We start from the raw sequence: 12,453 nt of genomic DNA, 5'->3' as shown, positions 1-12,453 counted from the left end.
AACAAGCTAAACAGAAGAGGAAGGTGTAAATGAACAACAGCTTAACATGTTGCATCGCGGAGAAAGTGGTCTTACACTAATTGTAAAATAGCTTTTCAAGTGGTAGCAAAAAAGGTTGTAAAGTACATCGCTGCACCTAGCACAGCACCGCTCATATGTGGCGAAAACCATAAAGAGGACCAAAATCAGAAGGTTAGTTTTGCAATAAGACCATTCAAAGCACCTTATGTTTGCGTGAATTCTGCCCTTGATGCAGAAAAAGGGATGCAACAACAAATGCGGTAATGAAACAACCAAAACAAAGTCATGTGGGGGCGGATAATTTGATCCCGTCCATCCGTCCGATGAAATGGGTGTGTAAAAGAGATAAATAAGAGCAACAGTGGAACCATTCACTTTCAATTATATCAGGTTTCGGACAAATCGATTTTTATGATTTGGAACTAAGTCGATTTGAGAATAAAATGCTCATGTTCTTTCTTTGCAATATGATCAATTCCAATCTCTCCCTCCCTGAGTGGGCACGTTGGTGTGTCTGCTGGTGTAAAGTTGAAACTAAAATCTTTACACCACGCTTTTCTGCTCTGCTGGGTTAAACTTAACGGATGGTGAGGAGGAGTGTGTTTGTACGTTGTGGTGCATCCAGGCGATAGATTATCTACTACTCCAGTGACACCACGTCACGTGTGAATGATTTTTGATTTGGAATAGAATTTCCTTTAAATTTGTAAAGTCTGAAAGATTGATTGCGGCGCATCATATCATAATTATGTTTTTTTTTGCTTTTCTTTTGTTTTTATTTTAAATTTTCTAAGATTATCATTTTTCATTCTTATATAAATTATAGTCGGCATAGTTTTGTTTTGCATTCATTTCAATCATATTTACATGCTCTGAATGTAGTTGAAGCAAGATGTAGTTCATCACATTACTTCTTCTACCACTACTATTACTACTACTACTACTACTACTAGTACTACTTACGGTACGTGCTTAGTACTTCTTTGCACATTGTCCCAGGATGTCTGTTTATAAACAGAAATCAAACGATTTATGTGAGATGAATATATTCAATGTGGAACTATTCCCCATGCACGCGGTCTTTCAGGACGACGGTCAAAATCGTATCGTGTATTACAGTATCGATCGATCGAGATTTGAGCGCTTGAATATGATCTGTGTTTACATAAGAGCATAATGCCGCCCGCTTGTAAGTATTGCATTGAGTAATAGTTGCAGTACGGCAACCAAATGTTAAAGCAAAATGTAGAACTGTAATCTTGCATAATGATTTTGAATCGCAGGGACATATGTATTCGGGAGCCAAACCGAAGCAGAGGAACCAAAAGCGTAAGAAACGAATAGAATACTATAGAGACACAAGAGAGTAGGACAATAGAGCAGAATGGCAGCAGGGGGTGTAGAAAATGTGATTTGAATGATTTTGCATATAAACGTTGAGTTTCTTTTTAAATACCGCTTCGGGTTTGTGTGTAAAACCGTTTATGTACGTAACTATTCAGCTCGGTTTTAGGTTAAATTCTATCCAGCGCTTGGAAATGTGAAACCACCAGTCAAAAGTGTAACAGTTTACAAATAGAGGAGCAGCAAAGCGTAACGGCATGCGGAGGCGAGATAGTTATGGGAAAAAACGATATCAACTAAGTTTTGGATTAATTATATTTAAAACACGAAAGTCGAAACTGAAGAGGTAGAGAAGAGGAAATACAAAGCATAGAAACTGAGAAAACATGCATAACCTAAACAAACCAGACGTTCATTTAGTACAGCAGCAGCGTCGTGTACACCTGCCGTCGGATATAAGAAAATGTTGTTGAGCAATGCAAACCATTGCTTACGTGGTCCGATGCGAAACAACTACTAAAGAATGGTGAGGTGTTATTTTAGAAATAATGTACCTTTCTGCATGATGTCGATGATGATGGAAAAATCGCTTCCCATTCCGAGCGACATTTAGGCAGGTGTGATGATTTTAAAGCAAACATTTTCCTGATGGGTAAAATTGTACAATCTCGCGAATATATAGAGTCACAGTATTGAGTGTGAGTGTATGTGTATGCTACACACACCTTAACATATGCAGAGAAGCAGTAGGAATTTAAACTCCTAAAGTAACCCCACATCTAAACGACGAAAATAAGCATCGAACGGCGTTCGCCTCCGAACGGTGGAGCTATAGACGGGGGATATGGAGATAAAATCGTTTGAACTGCAAAATGCAACGGCGTGTACGTGTGCGTGTGTATGTGTGACTATATGTATGGTTTTCACAAACTTAATAGAACTTCCTGTAGAGATAAGCATAAAACATAACGAACAACAAATAAACGAAATATATCTGGGTCGCAGAGGAGTTTCGGAAATAACCACAAGCCAAACAAAACACTAACGCTGGTAACATCCTTGAAACCTGAAACATTAAATGAAGTAGAACAAAATGTAGCTACACTTGTGCGAATAAAAACAGAGAGAGAGAGAGAGAGAGAGAGAGAGATAAAGAAAGAAAGATAAAGAGTTGATAGGAAGAGTAAAGCTTCGGAGAAGGGCACCGGGTTGGAGCTGACGTTAACACAAAGCAAAGAACCTATCACAAGTAGCACAGTCACAAAACAAGACAAAACAACTATAAAAAATAATGACACAAAACTTACGCGGCAAAAGAGCAAATTCATAACTTTATTGGCGGGAGAAACCAGCATAAGACAAATGCACTGATTTAGTTTTTCTAGTGATAGGGTTTGTACAGATAATAGGCAACAAGAGCGCTTTCATACTGAAGTTTGGTGCTCTTACATTTAGGCTACTTGTTTGTGTAGAAATGTGTCAACCCGGCGTATAAACTCATTTGGTTTGCATTCTCGGTAGACTGAGGTTGACGCGGAATGAAAATGACCTCATTGTCTAGTGGAAATGGCTTATTATGTTATCGGCATTATCCGGTATTTTCATGTTTATGTTATCAAAATATAAAATAGTGATTATGAAAACCCCTGTATGAATGGCGCTTCATCATGAAATGCGCTACAACTGAGATCTCAATAAGATCCTAACTGGGAAGTTAATCGAATCACCCAGCGTCCTCCATAGCTAGGCTTGAATGACCTATTGTCTGTACAAATCCACGTTAAAGAAGGATTTATATAACAGTGCAAAAGAAAGGTATTGTTGGAAATAAATCAAAGTCCGGTTTGAAATGTAATATTAGATTGATTCCACGAATGGCAAAAGAAATTAAAGCAAAAAAGTGTTTTAAAACATTTAACCTCCGTACAGGAAGGTTGATGAACACGCAGCACCAACCAGGGGCTAGGACAGGCCTAGGACGGATGTAGAGCGGGATTACGCTTTTTCGGACAGAATTAAACAGTTCGGTAAACGAGTTCGCACCCTGGAAACAAGTTATCGTTAAGAAACTAGACAGACCAACATTTGCTAACGGTTGTAGAATCATCAAACAAAAAGGACACACAGAAGACAGCAGCCTCGCGCGGTTAAGGATATATTGAAGGAGAGATGGGTGGAATTAAGTGCGGAATATAGGGAGGCAGTGCGGAAAGAGTGCAAACAAGAAATATAATAATTGCAAACGAACCACCAAGAACCATCCGTGCAGGAGAGCAGATTGTAAAGAAAACAACATGTTTCTATTTCAACAACACTCTGTAAACGCACGCTACTTGTGCTAAATCAGGCTAAGTAAGAGGTAGTGCAGTTTCATGACACCTGACGTCCGTCGAGTCGATATTCACTCGTTGCAGCCACTTAAGTTGCAAAATGCGTAAAGAGAGTAAAAATCTAACGGAACACCAGTTCGTGGCAAACCATAGAAGTACTTTCTACTGTCTCGACACGGCTCAATGCTTCGAGCAGCCGGCAGGCCATGGGTGTGCATGTTGCGGTAAAAGAGTAAAACAAAACACAACATATATGTGAATAACATTATATATATACAAAAAAAAACATGTAATTATGGACAGGATTTGCAAATTAGCGGAAACAGGGAGAAATGAGCCCGATAGAGTGACGGTGCGGAGGACAGGCGAGCAAATATGCAAATTCATACCCTAAAACAAAATTATATAAAAGCAGGTAGAGAAAGAAAGCGTGAGATAGATTGAAAGAGCAAAAGTAGAAGATACATAAAGAAACTCATGCCAGCCGAAAACAAAATAATAAAAAAAAAAACAATGCGGGAAATTATTATAACCCGAAGCTAGAGAAAAGCAACTTGTCATAATCTCGTGCAAGAAAAATCGACTTGGATTTTGCAAGCAAAACTACCAAGTCTTAGTTGTTCGGTGTTACATCATTTGTAAAAAAAATAGCGACCGCACCTACAGTGATATAGGGGAAAATTTCACACACACGTTGTCGATCCTTCTGAGGTGGAGGAGCTTCCTGTGGGCTTCTTGTGCGTGCGATACTTCTTTGGGTTTGTTGTATGTTATGTGACAGTTGCTTAATTTTGTCTTGATCAAGAGAGAGAGAGAGACTACTCTCAATGGACCGCCACTTAAACCATGGCTATAATTAAAGAAACAAACATCAGTTGGTCCATACAGCGGATATGGACGGATAGTTCAAAAAGGTTAAAAGAATCAATGAAAGAGAGAAATAGTTTTGAAGAGTCTGGCAACGGCAGTAATAAACTAAAACGATGGCAGATGTGTAAAGAAAGTCTAAATTTGTAGGGCCATTACAATTGAACCCTGTAATGTGCCGTTGCATTGCTATCATGGATGCACAAAAATGAGACATTTGTCTGACAAACACTGCTGCATTCGGAATAGAAAATATAGAAAAAGAAATAGAAAGCTGCATTCGGAATAGAAAGCACAAAGAACAGCAAGTTACAGCAAAATTTAAGTAATCGATAACTAAACGATACATGCACAAGAAGTGCACAGAAGAGAGCTCAAACGGGAAGGATGGTTTACGCACGTGTCCTTAGTTCTTACTCTGGACTACCACCAACACCGCGATACAGAGTGGAGTTGAATGGATTGTTGTGAACAGAAAACAGGCACGCAACAATTGCAAATTGCTGACAAAATGGGGGGAAAATAAACGGAAATATATTAAAAAAGAAATAAACAAACAAGAGGCAGATGAAAAATACCCCTTAGAGTACAAATAGTGCTCTATAGTAAAGAAGCGAACGGCTTTGAATACAGCAAGGGTGGTAAAATGAAAGAAATGTCGTTAGAGTTCATTTATTCAACCCGGTAAGGGATGAGTAGCCAACAAGCAATATCCTTCGTGGCAGTTTCATCATGGTCTGGATGGTGTGTCTAACAGTCGAACTAGAACGTGGATCCTTCTCACTTGTTATCACTCACTTGATCACGTTTGCTATCAAATCTCGACCTACGATAAGGAAGATTAGCAAAAGACTTTTGAAGCACCAGGGCCGCAACCAATGATCGTAGGCATTTATTGCGGAAGAATGAAATGCAATGCTTACGACAGTTACAAGTGAGGTGAGCGCGTGGAGTATTTCGTGGAGTACAGTTCGTGGAGTATTTTATACATATGATTACGATCCCTGCAACCGCTCGTCTAATCATCCACCCAAGGTTAAGCTTTAACGGTACGGGGGTACGCGATCAGCAATGCGGAAAATTACTGCAGTTGATTCGATTTGTCAGCGAGCGCATGGTAGTAATATCAAATTTTAGTAATAGTCGCTTTTTCCTTACCTTACTACCACACGATATACTTACGTCACGAAAGTACACAAAGCTTTGAAGAAGAAAGCATGGTTGCGTGCAGTTCAATCCTCCACTGGATTTAGCAGCGGTTATAATGTGTGCACGCCAATTGACCACAGCTATGGCCAACACTTGGCACCATGGGGAGGTGAATTAATTATTTTTTGTGATGAAACAAAAAAAAACCAAAGGCTCTCGATATTTTCGCGCACAATCGTGAGCTTGACGGAAGTATCGCGTGTCTTGTGAGCATTGGGTACTGCTGAGCAATTGGCGGCGTTAATGGTACAAAAGTCGGAACTACAGCACCGCGTCTTTATGCTACAGTTTCGCTGCATGTGCATTTGTGCACTTAGAAGATGGTAAGATAAAGTGCACTGCTGCACACTGTACGGACGGCAATCGGACGAACTCAAACATTTGTAGATTACGAAAATGTCATCCAGATTGTTGAAGCTCTGACTCAGCTGACTGAGCTGAACATTAGAGAGGAGTCGAAGAACATTAGAGAGGAGTCGCTGCCGATGTCGACTGATGATCATGTCAATAGAATGACACCGAACAACCCAACCCGAAAGGTCATTTTAGATCATCTTCATGAACATATGAATCGTAATGCTCCTAAGTAGTGTTGTGCTTAAGGAATCCTTTGAGAAGGGTCATTTATATCATCTTTGAAATAGAGATTCAGATTCATTCATTCCGTTCAAAGATACATTAAGATTTATGAATCTCAATCAGATTCACCCAACACTACATCTAAATTAAAATGGGGGCCTTTAGCGAATTCCTTCAGTTACGTTATTCCCAATTGAGACGAAAGTAAAGAATTTAAAATTTTATTGAAAACTCCGCTCCAAAATGCAACTAAATGCTTTGCTAACCGTAGGAAATTTGCTGCATCGTATGAATACCATTCCGACGGCGGTACTTTGGGTTTTGCTGCTGTTGTTGCTGCGGCTGTCGACCGGACGATCCACTCTGCTTCACGTCGTACATGTTCTGATGCTTGTTGATCGAGTTGCGTAACTTTCCGTGCAACCAGGCCGCAAACGCTTCCTCGTTCGATTGTGCCTTCCGTCGCTGTTCCGCGGTACGGCGCTGCTGTCGCTCCCGGACACGTTGCCGTCGGGCTTCGAGCCGACGTTTCTTCTCTTCCAGCTCCTCCCGGGACAGTCCATACTCGGAACGGAAACCGTTGTAGTACGGTAGCTTTTCGCCGGACGACTTTTTATGCCGGCAGCACTTCCGGCGGCAGGTTGACGACCGTTTCGCGCGATGCTCTTCAAGCGGACGTTCACCGTCGGAGGATGAGTCATGTTCCGCACCGTTCCCGCTCGTCGTACCCGATCGACCACGGTAGTACTGTTCATCGTCATCGTTATCGTCTTCATAGTGCACCTCGTTGTCCTCGTTCCCCTCCTCTTCTGTGGGGTTCGTCTCTTCGGCCTGGGAATCTCCGGACCCGGAACGGGAGTCGGCCTCGCTGCGATATGTCTTCAACGGGCTGCTGCTAATATCTTCACTGCTCTCCGGGTTGTGGATCTCCGTGTCCATGCTAGATCCATCGGTAGGTTCCTCCTCCTCTTCCTCCTCCGCCTGCTCCTCGTGAACCGTTTCCTCCTCCACTTCATCCTCCTCGTCCGACACTACCGATTCACCCTCTACACCAGTCTTATGTTTCTCCATGCGATCGTCCGTTCCATCTGCGTCTTCATCGTAGTCACCTGCCAGCTGTTCCTCTTCTACCACTATCTCCTCGTCGTCCTGGTCCTGTTCCGGTGTCGTGCCTCGATCGTCCAGGTGCAGCTCCTCGATGATCGTGTCAGCATTCGTTCCATCCGCCTCGCTCCCATCCCGGTGCACATCAGCTACCGTTTCGATGAGGGCGGTTTTCTTTTGACCTGGACCACCACCGCCACCACCGCCGCCACCACCACCACCACCTGTATATCCATCATCCTCACTGCTGTAATCATCCGGTTCGTAGTCGACAAGCTGCTCCCGGAAGGTTACCCGTCGTTCACCGCTCACATGCTGACGTGGCGACGGAGGTGTAGGAATAGCAAACGATTCCTGGTTCGCTTGAATGATTTTTTCTTTGATGTTGTACTCGTTAGCCGGTCGAAGAACTAAAAGCAAACATACGGAAGGAGCGGTTAACAGGAAAAAATGTATTACTGATGTAGACATACAGTATCGAACAAAACAATTGTCACTCGCAAGATCTATGATCTGAATAATCATGGTACATCCAACATGGCCAGATTAGCATTGAACAAAACAGCTGCATCTGCAACACTTCAATTGGAGTTTGGAAAACTTCGCTCGAAATGCAAAGTTTGTTTATAAAGGGTGTGTTCCCGCATTTAATTGCATCTCGGTTAAAACGCTGTGGAAAATTAAATAGATGATCGATCCTCTTCAAACCTTCAAGGAAGAACATATAACCCTAAAGTAAGCTTTTGGCAAATTCAAATCAAAGGGTACGTAAACTCACTCCTTCTTCATGTCTGCTTAAGTTTTTACCTTTTTGGGATGTGATTGCTTCATAATAGCCTAGTATTGTTCAAAGGGGCCTTTATTCCGGAGGGGTTTTCATGTCTTTGGATAAGAAAGTGAGCAACTTGGCTTCGTATCACTATAGGGAAAAAAATAGTAGCACGAAACTCTATCAGGCAAGAATATCGTAGAGCCCTCGTGTGGTATCTACGAAGGAAACACTCTCGCATCTGTAAACACTCCAAGTAGTGAACTAACGAACGCGCACTAGCTTGTTTAAGAACATGAGCAGATCACTTGCCAGATCTTCTATTTCTTGGCTGGGAATCAGAAACTTTGCCGGGATTCTGGTATCTTAACTACTCTGGACATCAAATTTGTCCTTGGCGAACAAGAACAGAAGCCCCGGGTCCAACATAAGGCAATGAGGCTTCGTCAGTATCTGACTCTGAAACGAGTTTCGAAATGTTTGCACAAATTCTCTTCGCGACGTTGTTTTTATTAAGGTAACGCCATTATTACCATAACGCCTTTTTTTTTTAATTTCGACGAATCGGCAACTCTCCAAATTACTTCTACTCTAAATTTCTAAAGAAAAACCTCATGTGGTAATTTTCTAGAATGTTTCAACCGTGGTATAATTTGAGGCCATTTAAAATAGTGTAATCCTTTAAGGCACATTCAGAGCAATTTTCACCATTTTTACTCTATTTAATTTCAGGTTCTTTAGCGAAACTGACCTTTCCGGCATGAGTAGCAACAGAATGAGGCAAACTTCACTTGAGAATCAACTAAGGGCAAACATTTTTGGACGATTTCGACAAACGAAACGACCGAAATGAATAAAAAGAGTCAAGAATTGCATGTGGAGAAGTCGACAATAGCACGTTCATTGCCTTCCGACTTCATTCGACTCAAACATAGTGAGAGGTCGTCCTTAATCCAAAACGAGGGACAAGAGCTTTCATTGATGGTAAAAACATGGTAAGAGGAGTCCGTTTGTATATTCCATTAGAATAAAGAAAAGCCTACAATTGAATGTTGATGATAAATCAGTCAGACAATCCTAGGGTATTGGTTAACGCATATAAAAGTTCGAAAAGAAACCAAAAAGTGCCTTCAACGCGCGTGACCAAACACGACACGGATATAACGATTTGATGGGGTGTGGAAGAATAAAAAAAGTATCACTGGAAGTGGCGGCATATGTTGCAGTACAGTGCGTTTGTACTGATTCCTCAGCTGCACTTGTTTTCTCCAATACACTACTCACAAACTATCTGGTGTAGTTAAAGACATGGAACCCTGTCAGTAGCCTTGATGTTGTCACTCAGAGGCCATTCGTATCAGAAAACATCGCACGACTAGTTTCCCTTGATGTTTTGTAACCAAGAAACGGTCGTTTGCCAACCGGCCAATAGCTAAAAGCAAGGTTTTAACAATTTTACTTTAACTGTTTCAGCAAATTGTTGCCGAAACTCCGAAATACTTGTTGTAATAGTAGTCATAAAAAAACACCTTTTCTCTCAGATTATGCTATCAACGCCATTGAGTGGGGAGGAACTGATTATTCATGATTTCAAATCCGCGATCATGCACCATACAGACACACTCACAGTATCCTTCGTAGTCATCCTCATCGTCGTCGATCATGCCGCGGAGATTAATCCTTCGTGTGCCGTACGGTAAGCTTATTTATCACACCTATAATCACGCTACTGCTGAAGCACGCTTGGAAGAATGTATTCACACTACTTATTGCACTTATTCCAGAAGTTTATTGTGCACCGCAATTACACTTCCTAACACAAGTACACCACACCCCAAGAAGCCGGGATTGCATCTGGATCTCTCTCGCTCTCCATCGATAGCCAGTTGTCAACTGAACTGAGGACTGGGTAAAGAACTTGCCCAGACCGAACCCATGCCGGTTGCCATCGGGACACGAAGACGGTTTTCGGTTGGCCCGTTTTGCACGTTTGTTTACGCGGCTTCGAACGAACGCATATCCTTCCATATCGATGGCCGGCCGTTCTCGTTTCGGGTCTGGTTCGGGGTACCTATCAACGGTGTGCGCCGTTCGAACGTCACACAAGCGAATGAACGGTCCTAATGAAATAACCCCCTAATTAACATATATTAATCGATTTGGTTGCAATTGTGTGTTTGCGGTGGTAAAACCGTGAAGGAAAAGAAATCAAATTTTATGCCACCTTTCTTAAGGGTACTTAAGGAAAGTTTGAAACCCTTTTACCCAAGGGTTAAAGCGGGTTTAACCAAGGGTTTGTTCCAAGGTAAACAAATCATTGCACCCTCACATTGATGATGGGCCCGAACCCGGGGTCGCATTGCTTCGGCACCGCTATTGATCAAGCGGAAGTACTGTGTTCGATTGGCCGCCCCACGCGAAAACATCAAACGCACCCCCTCACAGAACGTCTGTGGGGTTGTCTTCGCCAGCGTGGTTGCAGTGTGTTGCTAAGGACAGAGCTGCGCTCGGGGGACACTGGGTGGGAGTTTTTTTTTATAGTAATAAAATAAACAAAACAACCACAACGATGCTGGGGCACATCGGTAGCAGATTGGCCCTGCTCGTCGATTAGTCTGACGTTGATCCGTTAAGGGCGCGGGTCCCCGACTTTGTGGTACACAACGATGCAGAAACGATTGATTTATGTGCCATTAGGCGGTCGGTTTTTGTGGTTTTGCTGCGATGCGGATGAGCTACAACCAACGGAGTACAACCGTCGGCTTGTCTGGCTGCTTCCACGCACGTAGACATAACATTATTCAGCGTTACGAAGGCTCTTCGTTACGTGGCCGGCAGTATGGAATCCGGTTCCTTGGGCAGGGATGAGGCACAGTGAGGGAATGTCAATCGTTTGTATGCGGTTCGTTGTGCCGCAATGTAATGCAATGTTGCATAGTAAAAGGAATTAAAAAAAGTTCTGTCTAATTCAAAAGGATTTGTCCAACTTTGATTTCCCATGCCAGCCCCATAGATAAGGAAGTTACACTGCGCGAAATTAGAATAGCACCGCTATTTTTTTGTTTTGTTTTCCTGCAGGATCCAAGGGATAGAAAACCTAGGGAGCAATCCTTGCTCGTTGTGTTTATTAAAATGGCAAGCTATTTGCCAACGTTAACATGCTTTAATGTTGTTTTTGTGAACGCTGGGAGCAGAGAGGGCAAAACACTTTACAGCTGGACCATGAAATAACGACATATTGAAGGAATTCGAAACAATAACTCTTATACTCACTAATAAAGTGTTGGAAATGCCGGTTGAGCTTGGTTTTTTTTTGTTGAATTTTAATAGAACATTGAGCAAAAGCTAAAGTGATCTTATGTTGATGTTGACATAAACGGAAATGGTAGGGCGGCTGCTGTTGTATTGGTAACGGTCTTCACACAACAGGACCGTTCCAAAACCCCATCCTGACCAATGCCCCCGTAGCAAGGACTACCATCCGAGTTCGTGGGAAAATTAAGTTAAATTAAATTTTTTCTAACATTACTAATACATAGTTGTAGTACTCTTACTTCACACCGTGTAGGTACAACAGACTGGAGAAATCCTTTTGCTAATTCTAAAAAAATCCGCGGTAGAAGTTTCAGTATCCTTTTAAGATACCGGAAGAAGTTCCTAGTTAATCGACATAGTAATTTAGAAATAATTAAAATACCAAAACATTTCTATCTGTTGCAGTATCAAAACAAAGAAGCATTCCTTATCAACATCCCTTTATCAACGGATTTATAGTATATTTAAAACACACTCACACACCTGTTTGTATGCAAATGAATCAACCCGTAGCTAATGAACTGGCAACATTTCGTAATGGTTGCCTTCACCCGGCAAACTAACCAACCGACAAACTATTTTTTCCACCCCACCAGCACCTGTAAGCTGGCGACGGCCAGGGGTTTTAGCGGGGCGAGTTAATTAAACTTTTCCTATCGCATCCGAAAATCGAGGAAAAATAAAACGTTTCCACTTTCTCCACATTCCCACGCAAACGGAAACATTATCCTCTCGCTTTCGTCCATATTCTAGTGCGGAACCTCCGGTTCCAGTCTTAATGGCAACGGATACTAGGCACTAGGAAAGCAAGTTTACAGCCACGTGTCGTACCGAATTCACTAGCCCACATGGTTGACACATGTCAACGTTAGCTGCTACCACCGCTACCATCACACGGAACCTGAACCGGAAGCG

At 42.2% G+C, this 12,453-nt stretch overlaps 1 protein-coding gene across 1 annotated transcript; it reads right to left on the bottom strand.

The window, feature by feature from the left end:
• Window positions 1-6,611: 6,611 nt before the first annotated feature.
• On the bottom strand, window positions 6,612-9,887 carry LOC128715022 (caldesmon). Its single transcript, XM_053809903.1, has 2 exons — window positions 9,851-9,887; window positions 6,612-7,864 (listed from the first exon to the last, which is right to left on the bottom strand). Exons 1-2 carry the CDS (start codon window positions 9,885-9,887, stop codon window positions 6,612-6,614), a joined length of 1,290 nt encoding a protein of 429 aa, XP_053665878.1.
• Window positions 9,888-12,453: the final 2,566 nt, after the last annotated feature.

The sequence above is a fragment of the Anopheles marshallii genome, chromosome 3 (genome assembly GCF_943734725.1).
Source record: "Anopheles marshallii chromosome 3, idAnoMarsDA_429_01, whole genome shotgun sequence".
Taxonomy (NCBI): domain Eukaryota; kingdom Metazoa; phylum Arthropoda; class Insecta; order Diptera; family Culicidae; genus Anopheles; species Anopheles marshallii.
The sequence above is the reverse complement of the archived record's forward strand: the minus strand, read 5'-3'. Positions and strand labels throughout refer to the sequence as shown.